Source organism: Rhinoraja longicauda, chromosome 34 (assembly GCF_053455715.1).
Source record: "Rhinoraja longicauda isolate Sanriku21f chromosome 34, sRhiLon1.1, whole genome shotgun sequence".
NCBI classification, from domain to species: Eukaryota; Metazoa; Chordata; class Chondrichthyes; order Rajiformes; family Arhynchobatidae; genus Rhinoraja; species Rhinoraja longicauda.
In genome coordinates, this window is record NC_135986.1 from 5,751,987 (window position 1) to 5,773,251 (window position 21,265).

At 51.1% G+C, this 21,265-nt stretch overlaps 1 protein-coding gene across 1 annotated transcript; it reads right to left on the reverse strand.

Annotated features, from left to right (window-relative positions):
- Positions 1–1,311: 1,311 nt before the first annotated feature.
- On the reverse strand, positions 1,312–17,552 carry slc25a11 (solute carrier family 25 member 11). The gene is made up of 5 exons (XM_078427845.1): positions 17,463–17,552; positions 12,871–12,961; positions 10,585–10,684; positions 6,708–6,759; positions 1,312–1,761 (listed from the first exon to the last, which is right to left on the reverse strand). Exons 1-5 carry the CDS (start codon positions 17,550–17,552, stop codon positions 1,606–1,608), a joined length of 489 nt encoding a protein of 162 aa, XP_078283971.1. The 3' UTR covers positions 1,312–1,605.
- Positions 17,553–21,265: the final 3,713 nt, after the last annotated feature.

The window sequence follows — 21,265 nt, forward strand, 5'->3', positions numbered from 1 at the left end:
TGCACTCACACACACACACCGGTACAGATGGATACACCGGTACAGATGGATACACACATATACAAATTTATGCACACACACACACTCACACACTCAGACACACATATACAAATTTATGCACACACACACACACACTCAGACACACATATACAAATTTATGCACACACACTCAGACACACATATACAAATTTATGCACACACACACACACACACACTCAGACACACATATACAAATTTATGCACACACACACATACCGGTAGATGGATACGCGCACACACACACACACACACATACGCACATAAAAACAAAGACACAAACACACACGGCTCCTCTCTTCCACACAGCTCGCCCTTGATGAGGGGACATTCACTTTAGCCTTTGCCTCAGCAAAGGGCCTTCTTTAATTTAATTTAATTTAATTTGCAGCTCAATGCAGGTTTCAGTCAACCCACTGGGGAGGGTGGGGAACTAAGCCGGAGACGGTCTTCCGAACAGGAGGCCTGCAGAAAACCAGGGACCGCAGGGGGCAGCGTCTCGCTGGAGAACACGGACAGGTTTGAGGCCGGCCTGGAGAAGGGTCCCGACCCGAGACGTCACCAGAGACATGGCTCGGCCCACTGAGTCACTCCAGCGCCGACGGATAGCCGACGTTACGGGTCGGGAACCTCCTTTGCACGTTTCCGAGTTGCGATGGAGGGGGGGAAACGAGAAACACAGAGGCCCAACTTGTGCACAGCGAGCTGCCTTACAGGACAGCGATGTGGTGATGATCTGAGGCTGGCAAAAATGGTGGAGGGGAGAGGGAGGGGGGCTCCAGAATCGAGGCAGACCCTTCACGATCTGATTCAACCACCCTCTGCTCAAGGACCAAAGCGGACCGCATCACCTCCGACCTTTTGGAGCGCGTTCAGGGATGGCCACCCTGAGGGTCAACGGACAAAGGTAAGACCAACGTGCTCCCAAACACACGCACAAGGGACCCTCGACGCTCAGCCAGAATAAAATACCAGACTGACCTTCCAAGAATGGACGTAACTCAGCGAATGGCCTCCTCCTGCACCTATTTTCTATCTTTCTACGATATGGGGAGAAAGCAGAAACGGGGCACGGATTTTGGACGATCAGCCGTGATCACATTGAATGGCGGTGCCGGCTCGAAGGGCCGAATGGCCTCCTCCTCCTGCAGGAGTAACTCAGCGGGTCAGGCGGCATCTCGGGAGAGAAGGAACGGGAGACCCGAGGGTCTCGACCCGAAACGTCACCCGTTCCTTCTCTCCCGAGACGCCGCCTGACCCGCTGAGTTACTCCACCATTTTGTGTCTACCTTCCATTTTGTGTCTACCTTCCATTTTGTGTCTACCTTCCATTTTGTGTCTACCTTCCATTTTGTGTCTACCTTCCATTTTAAACCAGTGCCTGCAGTTTCTCTTTTTCCCTTCCAATGATTGATTTGGAAATACTTGGAGCATCCCGCTACCACCGAGAGATTCTACACCAGCGCTCTCTCGCCCCCCCTTCCCCGTCCCACACGCAAAAGTTTATTTATCTTCTTTAGGGGTCGGAGGGAGGGGGGGGGGAGAAGGGTGCCAGAGGGAGTCACCATTTTACTGATCCAGGAAGTAGAGCTTGTAATATTTGTTCATCTGCTCCAGGAAGATGAAGGTGAGGACGGTGTGCGGGCCCAGGCGGGCGTAGTACGGAGTGAAGCCCTTCCACAGGCTGAAGAACCCCTCTTGCCGGGCGACCTTCACCAGGACTTCCTGCGGGGGGGGGGGGGGGGGGGGGAAGAAAGTAGCGCGTGAAATCCGGGCGCAAAGCCGGACGTAACTCGGCTGGGACGTGCGGCATCTCCGGAGAGAAGGAACGGGGGCGGTCACGCGGCGGGTGGAGCTGCTGCCTCACAGCGCCGGAGACCCGGGTTCCATCCCGACTACGGGCGCTGTCTATACGGAGTTTGCACGTTCTCCCCGTGACCTGCGTGGGTTTTCCCGGAGATCTTCGGTTTCCTCCCACACTCCAAAGACATAGAAACAGGAGTAGGCCTTTCGGCCCTTCGAGGAGAAGGGCCACGGGGAGAAAGGACAAACTCGGTACAGACGGCACCCATAATCAACATGGAACATAGAAACATAGAAAGTAGGTGCAGGAGTGGGCCATTCGACCCTTCGAGCCTGTATGCACCGCCATTCAATATGATCATGGCTGATCATCCAGCTCAGTAACCCGTACCTGCCTTCTCTCCATACCCCCTGATCCCTTTAGACACAAGGGCCATATCTAACTCCCTCTTAAATATAGCCAATGGACTGGCCTCAACTACCTTCTGTGGCAGAGAATTCCACAGATTCACCACTCTCTGTGTGAAGAAATGTTTTCTCATCTCGGTCCTAAAAGACTTCCCCCTTATCCTTAAGCTGTGACCCCTTGTTCTGGACTTCCCCAACATCGGGAACAATCTTCCCACATCCAGCCTGTCCAACCCCTTAAGAATTTTATATGTTTGACGTACAGGTTTGTAGGCTAATTGGCTTGGTAATTGTCAATTGTCCCTGGTGGGTGAGGGATAGTGTTAGTGTGCGGGGATCGCTGGTCGGCGCGGTCCCGGTGGGCCGAAGGGCCTGTTTCCGCGCTGTATCTCCAAACTAAACGACTGCAATGGCAAGGGGGGTGTTGCCGTTGAAACCGGGCATTGAAAGGGACTTCCCCCCCCCCACCCAAGTCAAGTCAAGACGTTCTTGCCTTAGAGGGAGTACAGAGAAGGTTCACCAGATTGATCCCTGGGATGGCAGGACTTTCATATGAAGAAAGACTGGATAGACTGGGCTTGTACTCGCTGGAATTTAGAAGACTGAGGGGGGATCTTATAGAAACATACAAAATTCTTAAGGGGTTGGACAGGCTAGATGCGGGAAGATTGTTCCCGATGTTGGGGGAGTCCAGAACCAGGGGTCACAGCTTAAGGATAAGGGTCTTTTAGGACCGAGATGAGAAAGTTTTTTTTCCCACAGAGAGTGGTGAATCTGTGGAATTCTCTGCCACAGAAGGTAGTTGAGGCCAGTTCATTGGCTATATTTAAGAGGGAGTTAGATGTGGCCCTTGTGGCTAAAGGGATCAGGGGGTATGGAGAGAAGGCAGGTACGGGATACTGAGTTGGATGATCAGCCATGATCATATTGAATGGCGGTGCAGGCTTGAAGAGCCGAATGGCCTACTCCTGCACCTATTTTTTACGTTTCTATGTTTCTAAGTCCTTCCTCAATCTAGGCAGCGCCCTCCCCCACCCACGCCGGGTCTATCCGTGTTCCAGGCAGCGCCCCACGTTTCGGGTCGAGACCCTTCTTCACATCCTTTTGAAGTTCCTATAAGAAAATAACTGCAGATGCCGGTACAAATCAAAGGGTATTTATTTCAAAAAATGCTGGAGTAACTCAGCGGGTCAGGCAGCATCTCGGGAGAGAAGGAATGGGTGACGTTTCGGGTCGAGACCCTTCTTCAGACCGATGAAGGGTCTCGACCCGAAACGTCACCCGTTCCTTCTCTCCCGAGATGCCGCCCGACCCGCTGAGTTACTCCAGCATTGTGTGAAATAAATACTTTTGAGGTTCCTGCTCACTGGTGACTGGTGGAGTCCTGCAAGGATCGTGGCTGGGGCCGTGTTGTATATTAATGATTCGGACGAGGGGATTGAAGGCTTCGTGGGGCGAAGGTTTGTGGGTGATACGGGGATCGGTGGAGGGGGCAGGTGGTGTGGAGAAAGCAGGGACTCTGCGGAAGGACTTGGACAGGTTGGGAGAGTGGGCGGAGAAGTGGCAGAATGAAAGTTGTGCGGCAAAGTGTGGCGTCGTGCATTTTGGTGGTAGGAATAAAGGCGCGGAATTTATGTTTCCTAAATTGAAACGTAGACAATAGGTGCAGGAGGAGGCCATTCGGCCCTTCGAGCCAGCGCCGCCATTCAATGTGATCATGGCTGATCATTCTTAATCAGTACCCCGTTCCTGCCTTCTCCCCATACCCCCTGACTCCGCTATCCTTAAGAGCTCTATCCAGCTCTCTCTTGAATGCATTCAGAGAATTGGCCTCCACTGCCTTCTGTGGTGGAGATTCCTCTAAGCCCTGAGACCTAAATCTAACTCTCTCTTGAAAACATCCATTTATTTCTAGAGGGTTTGTGTACAAAAGCAGGGAACTAAATTCCTTTTGTATACACTGGAATTTAGAAGGATGAGAGGGGATCTTATCGAAACGTATAAGATTATTAAGGGGTTGGACACGTTAGAGGCAGGAAACATGTTCCCAATGTTGGGGGAGTCCAGAACCAGGGGCTACACAATTTAAGAATAAGGGGTCGGCCATTTAGAACTGAGATGAGGAAAAACTTTTTCAGTCAGAGTTGTGAATCTGTGGAATTCTCTGCCTCAGAGGGCAGTGGAGGCCAATTCTCTGAATGCATTCAGGAGAGAGCTAGATAGAGCTCTTAAGGATAGCGGAGTCAGAGGGTATGGGGAGAGGGCAGGAATGGGGTACTGATTGAGAATGATCAGCCATGATCACATTGAATGGTGGTGCTGGCTCGAAGGGCCGAATGGCCTCCTCCTGCACCTATTGTCTATTGTCCATTGTAATGCTGAGGCTCTGGTCAGGCCGCATTTGGAGTATTATGAGCAGTTTTGGGCCCCGTATCTGAGGAAGGACGTGCCGGCTCTGGAGAGGGTCCAGAGGAGGTTTACACAAGAACGATCCCAGGAATGAGTGGGTTAACGTACGATGAGCGTTTGTCGGCACTGGGCCTGTACTCGCTGGAGTTTAGAAGAACGAGGGGGGACCTCATTGAAACGTACAGAATAGTGAATGGCTCAATGGCCTGTTGAACCAGCCCCATGAAACCTCCCGAAGGTATCACAAAATGCTGGAGTAACTCAGCGGGTCAGGCAGCATCTCAGGAGAGAAGGAATGGGTGACGTTTCGGAGCGAGACCAGCTTCGTACCATCGCTAAAACCAAACCATTCCTCCAATTTGACGACATTGAACAGATTATCCACGCATTCATCTCCTCCCGCCTAGACTACTGCAACTCCCTGTACACTGGGATCAGCCAATCATCCCTGTCCCGCCTGCAATTGGTCAAAACGCCGCAGCGAGACTCCTGACGGGCGCCCGTAAAAGGGACCACATCACCCCGATTCTGGCCTCTCTCCACTGGCTCCCTGTACGGTACAGAATCAACTTCAATAGACAATAGACAATAGGTGCAGGAGTAGGCCATTCAGCCCTTCGAGCCAGCACCGCCATTCAATGCGATCATGGCTGATCACTCTCAATCAGTACCCCGTTCCTGCCTTCTCCCCATACCCCCTCACTCCGCTATCCTTAAGAGCTCTATCCAGCTCTCTCTTGAAAGCATCCAACGAACTGGCCTCCACTGCCTTCTGAGGCAGAGAATTCCACACCTTCACCACCCTCTGACTGAAAAAGTTCTTCCTCATCTCCGTTCTAAATGGCCTACCCCTTATTCTTAAACTGTGGCCCCTTGTTCTGGACTCCCCCAACATTGGGAACATGTTATCTGCCTCTAATGTGTCCAATCCCCTAATTATCTTATATGTTTCAATAAGATCCCCCCTCATTCTTCTAAATTCCAGTGTATACAAGCCCAATCGCTCCAGCCTTTCAACATACGACAGTCCCGCCATTCCGGGAATTAACCTAGTGAACCTACGCTGCACGCCCTCCATAGCAAGAATATCCTTCCTCAAATTTGGAGACCAAAACTGCACACAGTACTCCAGGTGCGGTCTCACCAGGGCCCGGTACAACTGTAGAAGGACCTCTTTGCTCCTATACTCAACTCCTCTTGTTACGAAGGCCAACATTCCATTGGCTTTCTTCACTGCCTGCTGTACCTGCATGCTTCCTTTCATTGACTGATGCACTAGGACACCCAGATCTCGTTGAACTCCCCCACCTCCTTCAAGCTCCTCCTATTCACATACAAAGCCCTAAATGGGCTTGCCCCCCCCCCCCCCATATCAAAAACCATCTAACCCACCACTCTATCTCCAGGTCCCTCATGTCGGCCGACTTGGGGCTACTCACTATCCCGCGGTCTAGGCTTAAGCTCAGGGGTGACCGCGCTTTTGCGGTTGCAGCTCCTAGACTGTGGAACAGCATCCCTCTCCCCATCAGAACTGCCCCCTCCATCCACTCCTTTAAGTCCAGGCTCAAAACCTATTTCTACTCCCTAGCGTTTGAGGCCCTCTGAGGGGGCGCTGTGAACTGTTTATGTATGTGCTGTTATGTTTGTGTGCCTTGTATGTTCGTTTCTTAGTACCTGAACTGACGTACAGCACTTTGGTCAACGTGGGTTGTTTTTAAATGTGCTTTACAAATAAAATTGACTTGACTTGACTTGACATACAAACTCTGTACAGACAGCACCCGTGGTCGGGATCGAACCCGGGTCTCTGGCGCTGCGAGGCAGCGACTCTACCGGTGCTGTACGGCACAGGAACAGACCATTCTGCCCAAATAAATCACCCATTCCTTCTCTCCCGAGATGCTGCCTGACCCACTGAGTTACTCCAGCATTTTGTGAAACCTTCGATTTGTACCAGCGTCTGCAGTTATTTTCCTGCACGCCCTAAAAATCTCCCCATCGCCCCCCCACACCCAATTCGACACCAGTGTGAAAACAACAGGAGGCCTCACCAGTCCGTTCCGGTATTCCGGTTTGCCATTGATTGTGCGCATATTTTGAATTCTGCAAAACAAGAAAGGCAGTGATATTTTAATGTTCCAGCGATGTCAACGTTTCCTTTACGGGCGGCACGGTGGCGCAGCGGCAGGTCAAGAAGCAGTCAGACAGGTACACGGACAGGACGGGTTTGGAGGGATATGGACCAAACGCGGGCAGGTGGGACTGGTGTCGCTGGGACATTGTCGGCCGGTGCAGGCGAGTTGGGCCTGTGTGCAGTTTTTGGTCTCCAAGCACGCAGGTACAGCAGGCAGTGAAGAAGGCCAATGGAATGTTGGCCTTCATAACAAGAGGAGTTGAGTATAGGAGCAAAGAGGTCCTTCTGCAGTTGTACAGGGCCCTAGTGAGACCGCACCTGGAGTACTGTGTGCAGTATTGGTCTCCAAATTTGAGGAAGGACATTCTTGCTATTGAGGGCATGCAGCGTAGGTTTACTAGGTTAATTCCCGGAATGGCGGGACTGTCGTATGTTGAAAGACTGGAGCGACTAGGCTTGTATACACTGGAATTTAGAAGGATGAGAGGGGATCTTATCGAAACGTATAGGATTATTAAGGGGTTGGACACATTAGAGGCAGGAAACATGTTCCCGATGTTGGGGGAGTCCAGAACCAGGGGCCACACACAGTTTAAGAATAAGGGGTCGGCCATTTAGAACGGAGATGAGGAAAAACTTTTTCAGTCAGAGAGTTGTGAATCTGTGGAATTCTCTGCCTCAGAAGGCAGTGGAGGCCAATTCTCTGAATGCATTCAAGAGAGAGCTGGATAGAGCTCTTAAGGATAGCGGAGTCAGGGGGTACGGGGAGAGGGCAGGAACGGGGTACTGATTGAGAATGATCAGCCATGATCACATTGAATGGCGGTGCGTACAGGCTCGAAGGGCCGAATGGCCTCCTCCTGCACCTATTGTCTATTGTTTCCACGCTGTATCGCTCTGTGACTCTATCTCAGTAATCAATGCAAGGGGGACGTCCACATTCCACGCAGATACACAGGGTGCAGTCCCAAGGAGGGGCGGCGCGGTGGCGCAGCGGGTAGAGCTGCTGCCTCACAGCGCCGGAGACCCGGGTTCCATCCCGACCACGGGCGCCGTCTGTACGGAGTTTGCATATCCTCCCCGTGACCTGCGTGGGTTTTTTCCGAGATCTTCGGTTTTCTCCCACACTCCAAAGACGCGCGGGTTTGTAGGTTAATTGGCTTGGGTATCAACGTAAATTGTCCCTGGTGGGTGTAGGATAGTGTTAGTGCGCGGGGATCGCTGGTCGGCACGGACCCGGTGGGCCAAAGGGCCTGTTTCCACGCTGTATCTCTAAACCAAACTCAACATGAAGACACAGTGAGAGCGGCCATCTTACTGAAAGAAAAACCAACTTTAAAAAAATTGGCGGGAAGATTGTTTTCTGGTGGGTCAGTGTGCTGCTGATTGAGGAGGTGGGACATAGACTGAAGCAGGCATCCGATTACAGTCATAGAGTGATACAGCGTGGAAACAGGCCCTTCGGCCCAACTTGCCCACACCGGCCAACATGTCCCAGCTACACTAGCCCCACCTGCCCACGTTTGGTCCATATCCCTCCAAACCCGTCCTATCCATGTACCTGTCTAAATGTTTCTTAAACGTTGAGATAGTCCCAGCCTCAACTACCTCCTCCGGCAGCTCGTTCCATACACCCACCACCCTCTGTGTGGAAAAAGTTACCCCTCGGATTCCCATGAAATCTTTTCCCCTTCACCTTAAACCTATGTCCTCTGGTCCTCGATTCCCCTACTCTGGGCAAGAGACTCTGTGCGTCTACCCGATCTATTCCTCTTGTGATTTTGTACACCTCTATCAGATCTCCCCTCATCCTCCTGTGCTCTAAGTAATCCCTCCAGATCTAGATCACCCCTCATCCTCCTGCGCTCCAAGGAATAGAGTCCCAGCCTGCTCAACCTCTCCCTGTAGCTCAGGCCCCTCGAGTCCTGGCAACATCCTCTGGTAAATCATCTCTGTACCCTTTCCATCTTAACATCTTTCCCAAAATCGTGACCAGATTAGTTAACAACGGGGCAGAGTAAAAGGGAAAGGGAAATAAAAGGGGAGCAAAGTGCAGAAGTGAGATCAATGAAGAGCCTCTTTCCGTGACATCTCCCAATGATTCTAAGGCTACACACCTCCTCAGCACGGACAACATGGACTAGATATAACGTGTGGGATGGAACTGCAGATGCTGGTTTAGACCGAAGATAAGACACAAAATGCTGGAGTAACTCAGCGGGACAGGCAGCATCTCTGGAGAGAAGGAACGGGTGGCGTTTCGGGTCGAGACCCTTCTTCAGACTGCGAATGGGTGACGTCTCGGGTCGAGACCCTTCTTCAGACTAGTGTGGGTGACGTTTCGGGTCGAGGCTTGTATACACTGGAATTTAGAAGGATGAGAGGAGATCTTATCGAAACGTATAAGATTATTAAGGGGTTGGACATGTTAGAGGCAGGAAACATGTTCCCAATGTTGGGGGAGTCCAGAACCAGGGGCCACACAGTTTAAGAATAAGGGGTCGGCCATTTAGAACGGATATGAGGAAAAACTTTTTCACTCAGAGAGTTGTGAATCTGTGGAATTCTCTGCTTCAGAAGGCAGTGGAGGCCAATTTTCTGGATGCATTAAAGGGAGAGCTAGATAGAGCTCTTAAGGATAGCGGAGTCAGGGGGTATGGGGAGAGGGCAGGAACGGGGTACTGATTGAGAATGATCAGCCATGATCACATTGAATGGCGGTGCTGGCTCGAAGGGCCGAATGGCCTCCTCCTGCACCTATTGTCTACTGAGACCCTTCTTCAGACTGGTGTGGGTGACGTTTCGGGTCGAGACCCTTCTTTGTACTCGCGTACTCGGCTTGTACTCGCTGGAATTTGGAAGATTGAGGGGGGATCTTATAGAAACTTACAAAATTCTTAAGGGGTTGGACAGGCTAATGCAGGAAGATTGTTCCCGATGATGGGGAAGTCCAGAACAAGGGGTCACAGTTTAAGGATAAGGGGGAAGTCTTTTAGGACCGAGATGAGAACGTTTTTCTTCACACAGAGAGTGGTGAATCTGTGGAATTCTCTGCCACAGAAGGTAGTTGAGGCCAGTTCATTGGCTATATTTAAGAGGGAGTTAGATGTGGCCCTTGTGGCTAAAGGGATCAGGGGGTATGGAGAGAAGGCAGGTACGGGATACTGAGTTGGATGATTAGCCATGATCATATTGAATGGCGGTGCGTACAGGCTCGAAGGGCCGAATGGCCTCCTCCTGCACCTATTGTCTATTGAGACCCTTCTTCAGACTGGTGTGGGTGACGTTTCGGGTCGAGACCCTTCCTCAGACTGGTGTGGGTGACGTTTCGGGTCGAGACCCTTCCTCAGACTGGTGTGGGTGACGTTTCAGGTCGAGACCCTTCCTCAGACTGGTGTGGGTGACGTTTCGGGTCGAGACCCTTCCTCAGACTGGTGTGGGTGACGTTTCGGGTCGAGACCCTTCCTCAGACTGGTGTGGGTGACGTTTCGGGTCGAGACCCTTCCTCAGACTGGTGTGGGTGACGTTTCGGGTCGAGACCCTTTCTCAGACTGGTGTGGGTGACGTTTCGGGTCGAGACCCTTCTTTGGTTTGTTCTGACGACTGAATAAGGGTCTCGGCCCGAAACGTCACCTATTCCCTCTCTCCAGAGATGCTGCCTGTCCCGCTGAGTTACTCCAGCACTTTGTGTCTCTCTCCTCTGTGTAAACCAGCATCTGCAGTTCCGTCCTGTACATTTGCTGCTCTTCGCCCTGTCCCGTTGAACGCATTAGACGCTTGGCCCATTTTGTCACCTGGTTTTTGCGATGTCGACCGGCATGGAGGCTGCTGTGGTCACCAGCCCGCTGATCATACTGGCGCAGAAGTGGCAGAGGATGTTATCGTTGAAGTAACCTGTGTTCACAAAAAATCAAACACCATTCAGAAAGATGCTCGCGCTTCCCTCCCATCAGAGCAGCATTACAAACACTGCCCTTGTGTGCGAACGTACACCCATCAGCCAAAATATCATGGCCACTGACAGGCGAAGTGAATGACATCGGTCATCTTGTTACAAAGGCACCTGTCAAGGGGTGGGATATATTAGGCTGCAAGCGAACGGTCAGTTCTTGAAGTTGACGTGTTGGATGCAGGAGAAATGGGCAGGAGTAAAGACCTGAGCGACTTTGACAAGGGCCACATTGTCGTGGCCAGACGACTGGGTCAGAGCATCTCTGAAACGGCAAGGCTTGTGGGGTGCTCCCGGTCAGCAGTGGTGAGTACCGACCGACAGTGGTCCGAGGAGGGACAAACTCACAAACCGGCGACAGGCAGGGTGTTGGGCGCCCAAGGCTCATCGACGCGCGAGGGCAACGAAGGCTATCCCGTCTGGTCCGAACCGACAGAAGGTCGACTGTGGCACAAGTCACGGAGAATGTTAACGGTGGTCACGGGAGGAATGTGTCACAATACACAGTGCATCGCACCCTGCTGCGTATGGGGCTGCACACGGAGGACCAACAGCACGTTAGGCAGGCGGCCATCTTGTTTTGGCTCGGCAGGTCGTAATGTTTTGGCTGATCGGTGTATCTCCTGTGAGACATCAGGGCAGCGCGGCGGTAGAGTTGCTGCCTCACGGCGCCAGAGACCCGGGTTCGATCCTGACTACGGGCGCTGTCTGTACGGAGTTTGTACGTTCTCCCCGTGAACAGGTGAATTTTCTCCGGGCGCTCCGGTTTCCTCCCACATTCCAAAGACGTGCGGGTTTGTAGGTTAATTGGCTTCGGTAAATTGTCCCGAGTGTTTTAGTTTGAATTTTAGAGATACAGCGCGGAAACAGGCCCTTCGGCCCATCGGGTCCGTGCCGACCAGCGATCCCCGCACACATTAACGCTCAATAGGGACAGTTTTACACGTACACAGAGCCAATTAACCTACAAACCTGCACGTCTTTGGAGCGTGAGAGGAAACCGAAGATCTCGGAGAAAGCCCACGCGGGTCACGGGGAGAACGTACAAACTCCGTACAGACGGCGCCCGTGGTCGGGATGGAACCCGGGTCTCCGGCGCTGCATTCGCTGTGAGGCAGCAACACTACCGCTGCGCCACCGTGCTGGCCCAAATGTGTGGGATAGAATCCTACATCAACCCTGTTTGTAATTAGACAATAGACAACAGGTGCAGGAGGAGGCCAGGCAGCCCTTCGAGCCAGTGATCATGGCCGATCATTCTCAATCAGTACCCCGTTCCTGCCTTCTCCCCATACCCCCTGACTCCGCTATCCTTAAGAGCTCTATCTAGCTCTCTCTTGAATGCATCCAGAGAATTGGCCTCCACTGCCTTCTGAGGCAGAGAATTTCACAGATTTACAACTCTCTGACTGAAAAAAGTTTTTCCTCATCTCAGTTCTAAATGGCCTACCCCTTATTCTTAAACTGTGGCCCCTGGTTCTGGACTCCCCCAACATTGGGAACATGTTTCCTGCCTCTAACGTGTCCAACCCCTTAATAATCTTATATGTTTTGATAAGATCCCCTCTCATCCTTCTAAATTCCAGTGTATACAAGCCTAGCCGCTCCAGTCTTTCAACATACGACAGTCCCGCCATTCCGGGAATTAACCTAGTAAACCTACGCTGCACGCCCTCAATAGCAAGAATATCCTTCCACAAATTTGGAGACCAAAATTGCACACAGTACTCCAGGTGCGGTCTCACTAGGGCCCTGTACAACTGCAGAAGGACCTCTTTGCTCCTATACTCAACTCCTCTTGTTATGAAGGCCAACATTCCATTGGCTTTCTTCACTGCCTGCTGTACCTGCATGCTTCCTTTCAGTGACTGATGCACTAGGACACCCAGATCTCGTTGTATGTCCCCTGTTCCTAACTTGATGATTAACTTCGGGCATGATCACATTGAATGGCCTACTTCTGCGCCTTTGTTTCTATGAGTCACGAGGAGAACGTGCAAACTCCACGCGCAGACAGATTGAACCCGGGGGGGGGGGGGGGGGGTGGGGCGGTGGTTTAGACGGAGAGAGAGAGTGCGAGGGAGGAGAGACGACGCCACGCCAGACGGAACAGTCAAGGAGGAGATCTCACTGAGGCTTAGGAGGAACTGCTTGGTCTGTGAGTAGGAGGCCAGTTGAGCCGCGTTCACCACCACTGCTCGAGCCATGGTCGGGACGCAACCCTGGAGAAAACAGCGACAGAGGGCGTGCGTTAGTCCGGCCCAGCTCAGTTAAACCGAAGACACAGGCACAAAATGCAGGAGTAACTCAGCCGGCTCAGGCAGCATCTCTCTCTCTCTCTCTCTCTCTCTTCTCTCTCTCTCTCTCTCTCTCTCTCTCTCTCTCGAACATGTTTCCTGCCTCTAGCGTGTCCAGTCCCTTAATAATCTTATATGTTTCAAATAAGATCCCCTCTCAATCCCCTTCCAAATCGGTACGTCTCTGGAGTGTGGGAGGAAACCAGAGGTCCCGGAGAAAGCCCGCGCGGGTCACAACGTGCAAACTCCGCACTGACAGCGCCCGTAGTCGGGATGGAACCCGGGTCTCTGGCGCTGCGAGGCAGCGAATCTACCGGTGCTGTACGGCTCAGAATAGACCTTTCTGCCCACAAAATCTGTGCTGAACATAATGCCAATTTAAAAGAAACGTCTCTGACTCACAAGACGAACGTGCAAACTCCGTACAGGCAAGCACCCGTAGTTGGGATTAATAATAATAATAATAATAATGCATTTTATTTATATAGCGCTTTTCATATACTCAAAGACGCTTTACAGAGATTTTGAGAACATAGGGAAATGAATAAATAGATAAATAAGTAAATAAATAAATGAGCAGAGAAAGGAGACAGAAGGTGAGGTGACCTTCAGTGGTTGAAGGCAGTGCTGAACAGGTGAGACTTCAGCGATGTTTTGAATGTGGTGAGTGAGGAGGAGTCTCTAACGGTTTGGGGTAGTGAGTTCCATAGGGTGGGAGCAGCGATGGAGAAAGCCCTGTCCCCCCAGGATCTGAGTTTGGTCCGGATGTGGGGGGATAGATTGGCAGCGGCAGAGCGGAGGGTGCAGGTGGGAGTGTGCCTGTGGAGGAGGTCGGTCAGGTAGGATGGGGCCAGGTTATGGAGGGCTTTGTAGGTTATGAGGAGGATTTTGTACTGGATTCTCTGGGGGATGGGGAGCCAGTGGAGTTTGTAAAGGACGGGGGTGATATGGTCACGGATCGAGGTGTGTGTGAGTAGACGGGCAGCGGAGTTTTGAATGTATTGAAGTTTATTGATGATTTTTGATTAAGACCCTTCTTCAGCTTTGGGTCAAGTTTGGGTCAAGACCATTCTTTAGTCTAGTTTAGTTTAGAGATACAGCGCGGAAACAGGCCCTTCGGCCCACCGGGTCCGCGCCGCCCAGCGATCCCCGCACACTAACGCTATCCTACACCCACTAGGGACTATTTATACTTATACCAAGCCAATCAACCTACAAACCTGCACGTCTTTGCCCCATGTCTCGACTCTTCCACTTTCCCAGCTGATTCCCATATTCCCCTTTACTCGAGTCTTAAAGCTTGACTGGACCAAGTGGACCCGCTGGGCCCAAACCTCTCCTGCATTAGTGCTTCCCCCCTCCCCTCTACCTTCTCCCCCACTCCCCTCTTCCCCCCACCCTCCCTCCCTCCTCCCCTGGTACAGCACCCTGTCCTTCCCCCCTCTCCTCAAACCCCCCTCCGCTCTCTCCTCAATCCCCCCTCCCCTCTCTCCCCTCTTTCCTCAACCCCCCCTCCCCTCTCAATAGACAATAGGTGCAGGAGGAGGCCATTCGGCCCTTCGAGCCAGCACCGCATTCAATGCGATCATGGCTGATCATTCTCAATCAGTACCCCGTTCCTGCCTTCTCCCCATACCCCCTTACTCCGCTATCCTTAAGAGCTCTATCTGGGTTCTCTCTTGAATGCATTCAGAGAATTGGCCTCCACTGCCTTCTGAGGCAGAGAATTCCACAGATTCACAACTCTCTGACTGAAAATGTTTTTCCTCATCTCCGTTCTAAATGGCCGACCCCTTATTTTTAAACTGTGGCCCCTTGTTCTGGACTCCCCCAACATTGGGAACATGTTTCCTGCCTCTAACGTGTCTAAGCCCTTAATAATCTTATACGTTTCGATAAGATCCCCTCTCATCCTTCTAAATTCCAGTGTTTACAAGCCTAGTCGCTCCAGTCTTTCAACATACGACAGTCCCGCCATTCCGGGAATTAACCTAGTAAACCTACGCTGCACGCACTCAATAGCAAGAACTGGATAGAGTGGATGTGGAGAAGATGTTTCCACTAGTGGGAGAGTCTAGGACCAGAGGGCACAGCCTCAGAATTAAAGGACGTTCCTTTAGGAAGGAGATGAGGAGGGATTTCTTCAGTCAGAGGGCGGTGAATCTGTGGGATTCTTTGCCACAGACGGCTGTGGAGGCCACAAGTCAGTGGATATATTTAAGGCAGAGATAGATAGATTCTTGATTAGTGCGGGTGTCAGGGGTGATGGGGAGAAGGCAGGAGAATGGGGTTGGGAGAGATAGATCAGCCGTGATTGAATGGCGGAGTAGACTTGATGGGCCGAATGGCCTAATTCTGCTCCTATCACTTATGACCTGCTCCTCCACAGTGCACATCGGGGTCTTGTCCTACTAAGAATTCACTGGAGTTTAGAAGGATGAGAGGGGGATCTTATAGAGACATATAAAATTATAAAAGGACTGGACAAGCTAGATACAGGAAAAATGTTCCCAATGTTGGGGGAGTCCAGAACCCAGGGGCCACACACACACAGTCTAAGAATAAAGGGGAGGCCATTTAAAACTGAGGTGAGAAAAAACCTTTTCACCCAGAGAGTTGTGAATTTGTGGAATTCTCTGCCACAGAGGGCAGTGGAGGCCGATTCACTGGATGGATTTAAAAGAGAGTTCGATAGAGCCCCAGGGGCTAGCGGAATCAAGGGACTGGGCTTGTATACACTGGAATTTAGAAGGATGAGAGGGGATCTTATCGAAACGTATAAGATTATTAAGGGGTTGGACACGTTAGAGGCAGGAAACATGTTCTCAATGTTGGGGGAGTCCAGAACCAGGGGCCACACAGTTTAAGAATAAGGGGTAGGCCATTTAGAACGGAGATGAGGAAAAACGTTTTCACTCAGAGTTGTGAATCTGTGGAATTCTCTGCCTCAGAAGGCAGTGGAGGCCAATTCTCTGAATGCATTCATGAGAGAGCTAGATAGAGCGCTTAAGGATAGCGGGGTCAGGGGGTATGGGGAGAGGGCAGGAACGGGGTACTGATTGAGAATGATCAGCCGTGATCACATTGAATGGCGGTGCGTACAGGCTCGAAGGGCCGAATGGCCTCCTCCTGCACCCATCTACAAACTAAAACTCTCGTTTGTTTGTTTGTTTGTTCCTGAACTCCAGCCAAAACGGTTTCTGTGCCTATTGGAGGTCATGTGAGAGGAGAAACACAGAAGGCACAATTGGTCGGCAAGTCTATGCTTCTATGAGGACCTAGCGTGGGGGGGGGAGGAAACGACACACACACACACACACACCTCCGAGAACTAAGGGGGGGAACCACGATTTCAGTTTGGCACAATTTCGAAGGGTCTCGACCCGAAACGTCACCCATTCCTTCTCTCCTGAGATGCTGCCCGACCCGCTGAGTTACTCCGGCATTTTGTGAAATAAATTGCTCCCATCAGTTATCAGTCTGGTTTCTTGTCACGCCTACCGAGGTGCAGTGCTAATAGACAATAGACAATAGGTGCAGGAGTAGGCCATTCAGCCCTTCGAGCCAGCACCGCCATTCAATGCGATCATGGCTGATCACTCTCAATCAGTACCCCGTTCCTGCCTTCTCCCCATACCCCCTCACTCCGCTATCCTTAAGAGCTCTATCCAGCTCTCTCTTGAAAGCATCCAACGAACTGGCCTCCACTGCCTTCTGAGGCAGAGAATTCCACACCTTCACCACTCTCTGACTGAAAAAGTTCTTCCTCATCTCCGTTCTAAATGGCCGACCCCTTATTCTTAAACTGTGTGGCCCCTGGTTCTGGACTCCCCCAACATTGGGAACATGTTTCCTGCCTCTAATGTGTCCAATCCCCTAATTATCTTATATGTTTCAATAAGATCCCCCCTCATCCTTCTAAATTCCAGTGTATACAAGCCCAGTCGCTCCAGCCTTTCAACGTACGACAGTCCCGCCATTCCGGGAATTAACCTAGTGAACCTACGCTGCACGCCCTCCATAGCAAGAATATCCTTCCTCAAATTTGGAGACCAAAACTGCACACAGTACTCCAGGTGCGATCTCACTAGGGCCCTGTACAACTGCACACAGTACTCCAGGTGCGGTCTCACTAGGGCCCTGTACAACTGCACACAGTACTCCAGGTGCGGTCTCACTAGGGCCCTGTACAACTGCACACAGTACTCCAGGTGTGGTCTCACTAGGGCCCTGTACAACTGCACACAGTACTCCAGGTGCGGTCTCACTAGGGCCCTGTACAACTGCACACAGTACTCCAGGTGCGGTCTCACTAGGGCCCGGTACAACTGTAGAAGGACCTCTTTGCTCCTATACTCAACTCCTCATGTTACGAAGGCTAAGCACTGTCGACCTACGAAAGACGTGCTCCTTGGCGCGAACTTACCCGCCAGAGGGTGAAGAGCCCCTCTTCGCGGGTCATGCGGAAGAGTGCGTTAAACACGTTGGTGTAGCCCCTCCGTTCTGCGACGGGCATCCTGGAGAGGGGGGGGGGGGGGGAGAAAGGAGACCCAGACAGTTGTAGATACGTGGAAACGCAGACAGACACAAAGCGCTGGAGGAACTCAGCGGGCAGCAATTCAACTGCAGTTGTGTACCACCGCCCTGGTGAGACCACACCTGGAGTATTGTGTGCAGTTTTATAGACAATAGGTGCAGGAGGAGGCCATTCGGCACTTCGAGCCTGTATGCACCGCCATTCAACGTGATCATGGCTGATCATTCTCAATCAGTACCCCGTTCCTGCTTTCTCCCCATACCCCCTCACTCCGCTATCCTTAAGAGCTCTATCTAGCTCTCTCTTGAATTCAATCTATTTATTCATTTCCCTATGTTCTCAAAATCTCTGTAAAGCATCTTTGAGTATATGAAAAGCGCTATATAAATAAAATGTATTATTATTATTATTATTATTATTATTCAGAGAATTGGCCTCCACTGCCTTCTGAGGCAGAGAATTCCACAGATTCACAACTCTCTGACTGAAAAGGTTTTTCCTCATCTCTGTTCTAAATGGCCGATCCCTTATTCTTAAACTGTGGCTCCTTGTTCTGGACTCCCCCAACATTGGGAACATGTTTCCTGCCTCTAACGTGTCCAACCCGTTAATAATCTTATATGTTTCGATAAGATCCCCTCTCATCCTTCTAAATTCCAGTGTATACAAGCCTAGTCGCTCCAGTCTTCCAACATATGACAGTCCCGCCATTCCGGGAATTAACCTAGTAAACCTATGCTGCACGCCCTCAATAGCAAGAATATCATTCCTCAAATTTGGAGACCAAAACTGCACACAGTACTCCAGGTGCGGTCTCACTAGGGCCCTGTACAACTGCAGAAGGACCTCTTTGCTCCTATACTCAACTCCTCTTGTTATGAAGGCCAACATTCCATTGGCTTTCTTCACTGCCTGCTGTACCTGCATGCTTCCTTTCAGTGACAAAAGTCACCCTGCATCCTCATAGCATCCTCCTCACAGTTCACACTGCCACCCAGCTTTGTGTCATCTGCAAATTTGTGGCCTCCTAATTTAAGGAAGGACATTCTTGCTATTGAGGGAGTGCAGCGTAGGTTCACCAGGTTAATTCCCGGGATGGCGGGACTGACATATGATGAAAGAATGGGTCGACTGGCTTATATTCGCTGGAATTTTGAAGGATGAGAGGGGATCTTATAGAAAGTCATAAAATCCTTCAGGGATCGGACAGGGAAATTGTTCCCCATGTTGGGAAAGTCCAGAACCAGGGGTCACATAGTTTAAGAATAAGGGGTCGGCCATTTAGGACTGAGATGAGGAAAAACCTTTTCACCCAGAGAGTTGTGAATCTGTGGAATTCTCTGCCACAGAAGGCGGCGGAGGCCAATTCTCTGGATGTTTTCAGGAGAGAGTTAGCAAACGGAATCAAGGGGTATGGGGAGAAAGCAGGACTGGGGTACTGAATTAGAATGATCAGCCAAGATCGTATTGAATGGCGGTCGGTGCTGGCTCGAAGAGCTGAATGGCCTACTCCTGCACCTATTTTCTATGTTTCCATGGGACAGGCAGCATCTCTGGATAGAAGGAATGGGTGACGTTTCAGGGGTCGAGGCCTTTTTTCGAGTAGACATCGCAAAAACCAGGTGAGAAAAAGAACCGAGTTTCTGAGGCGTTCGAAGAGACAGAGCGAAGTGCAGTGGGAATACGTCGGAAGGAACTACAGGTGCTGGTTTACTCCGAAGACACAAAATGGTGGAGCAACCTTCTTCAGAAGAAGGGTCTCAACCCGAAACGTCATCCCATTCCTTCTCTCCAGAGATGCTGACTGTCCCGCTGAGTTACTCCAGCATTTTAGTTTAGTTTAGTTTAGAGACACAGCGCGGAAACAGGCCCTTTCGGCCTACCGGGTCCGCGCCGCCCAGCGATCCCCGCACACTAACACTATCCCACACACACTAGGGACAATTTTTTTTACATTTATCAAACCAATTAACCTACAAACCTGCACGTCTTTGGAAACATATAAGATTATTAAGGGATTGGACACGTTTGAGGCAGGAAACATGTTCCCAATGTTGGGGGAGTCCAGAACCAGGGGCCACACAGTTTAAGAATAAGGGGTAAGGCCATTTAGAACGGAGATGAGGAAAAACTCTTTATCATATCATATCATATATATACAGCCAGAAACAGGCCTTTTCGGTCCTCCAAGTCCATGCCGCCCAGTGATCCCTGTACATTAACACTATCCTACACCCACTAGGGACAATTTTTTACATTTACCCAGCCAATTAACCTACATACCTGTACGTCTTTGGAGTGTGGGAGGAAACCGAAGATCTCGGAGAAAACCCACGCAGGTCACGGGGAGAACGTACAAACTCCTTACAGTGCAGCACCCGTAGTCAGGATCGAACCTGAGTCTCCGGCGCTGCATTCGCTGTAAAGCAGCAACTCTACCGCTGCGCTACCGTGCCGCCCAGTCAGAGAGTTGTGAATCTGTGGAATTTTCTGCCTCAGAAGGCAGTGGAGGCCAATTCTCTGGAAGCTTTCAAGAGAGAGCTAGATAGAGCTCTTAGTGATTGCGGAGTCAGGGGGTACGGGGAGAGGGCAGGAACGGGGTACTGATTGTGGATGATCAGCCATGATCACGGTGAATGGCGGTGCTGGCTCGAAGAGCCGAATGGCATCCTCCTGTAGCTGTTGTCTATTGTTTTGGCTCATCTGTAAGGGTTAACATTAAGCAAGCAGCTATGTGAGTACTGTTGTGGGAGTAATCTGTAAGACCTCTTGTGTTTTTTTAACGTGCAGCACAATTCATGGCTGGCCGCACCTGCCTGATATCAGCAACTAGCTCTCAAGGTTCAGATCTGTTAAGAAAAACCTCCTGCCCTATGGACATTGTAAAATTACCATATAAGGCCATAACGGAAAGCCCTGTTAAGGGTATAAATGTGTGTGTATGTAAACGATCAGAGAGAGAGACTGCACTAGTTGCCCAAGCGTCACTGGACGTTTTTACAACTAGACTCTCTCCCATATTGGTGAGTGCAATAAAATACAGAGCGGAGGTGCAGAACCTGGCGGACTGGTGCTCTGAAAACAGCCTGTCCCTAAATACCTCCAAGACCAAGGAGCTGATCATCAACTTCCGCAGGTCACACAACGGGTAATACGCCCCGATCTTTATCAACGGGGACAGTGTGGAGAGAGTGTCCAGCTTCAAGTTTCTGAGCACTCACATTTCGGAGGACCTAACATGGTCCAATAACACTGCTGCGCTGGTCAAGAAGGCACAGCAACGACTGTTCTACCCGAGAACACTGAAGAAGTCTGGTCTACCCCAACAGCTGCTGACGACCTTCTACCGCTGCACCACAGAGAGCATCCTAACACATGGCATCCCTGTGTGGTACCTCAGCTGCACGGAGGCAGAGAGGAGAGCTCTTCAGCGGGTAGTCCATAGAGCTCAGAGGACCATCGGAACACAGCTACCAGCCTTGGAGGGCATCTACAACACACGATGCCTCAGAAAAGCCACCAGCATCCACAAAGACTCCTCACACCCCTGCAACAGTCTGTTCGAACTTCTACCATCGGGCAGACGATACAAGGCCTTCTACGCCCGCACCTCCAGACTCAGGAACAGCTTCATCCCCAGGGCAATAGCTGCCATGAACCGGTCCTGCTTAGCCGGATGGTCACATCGCACA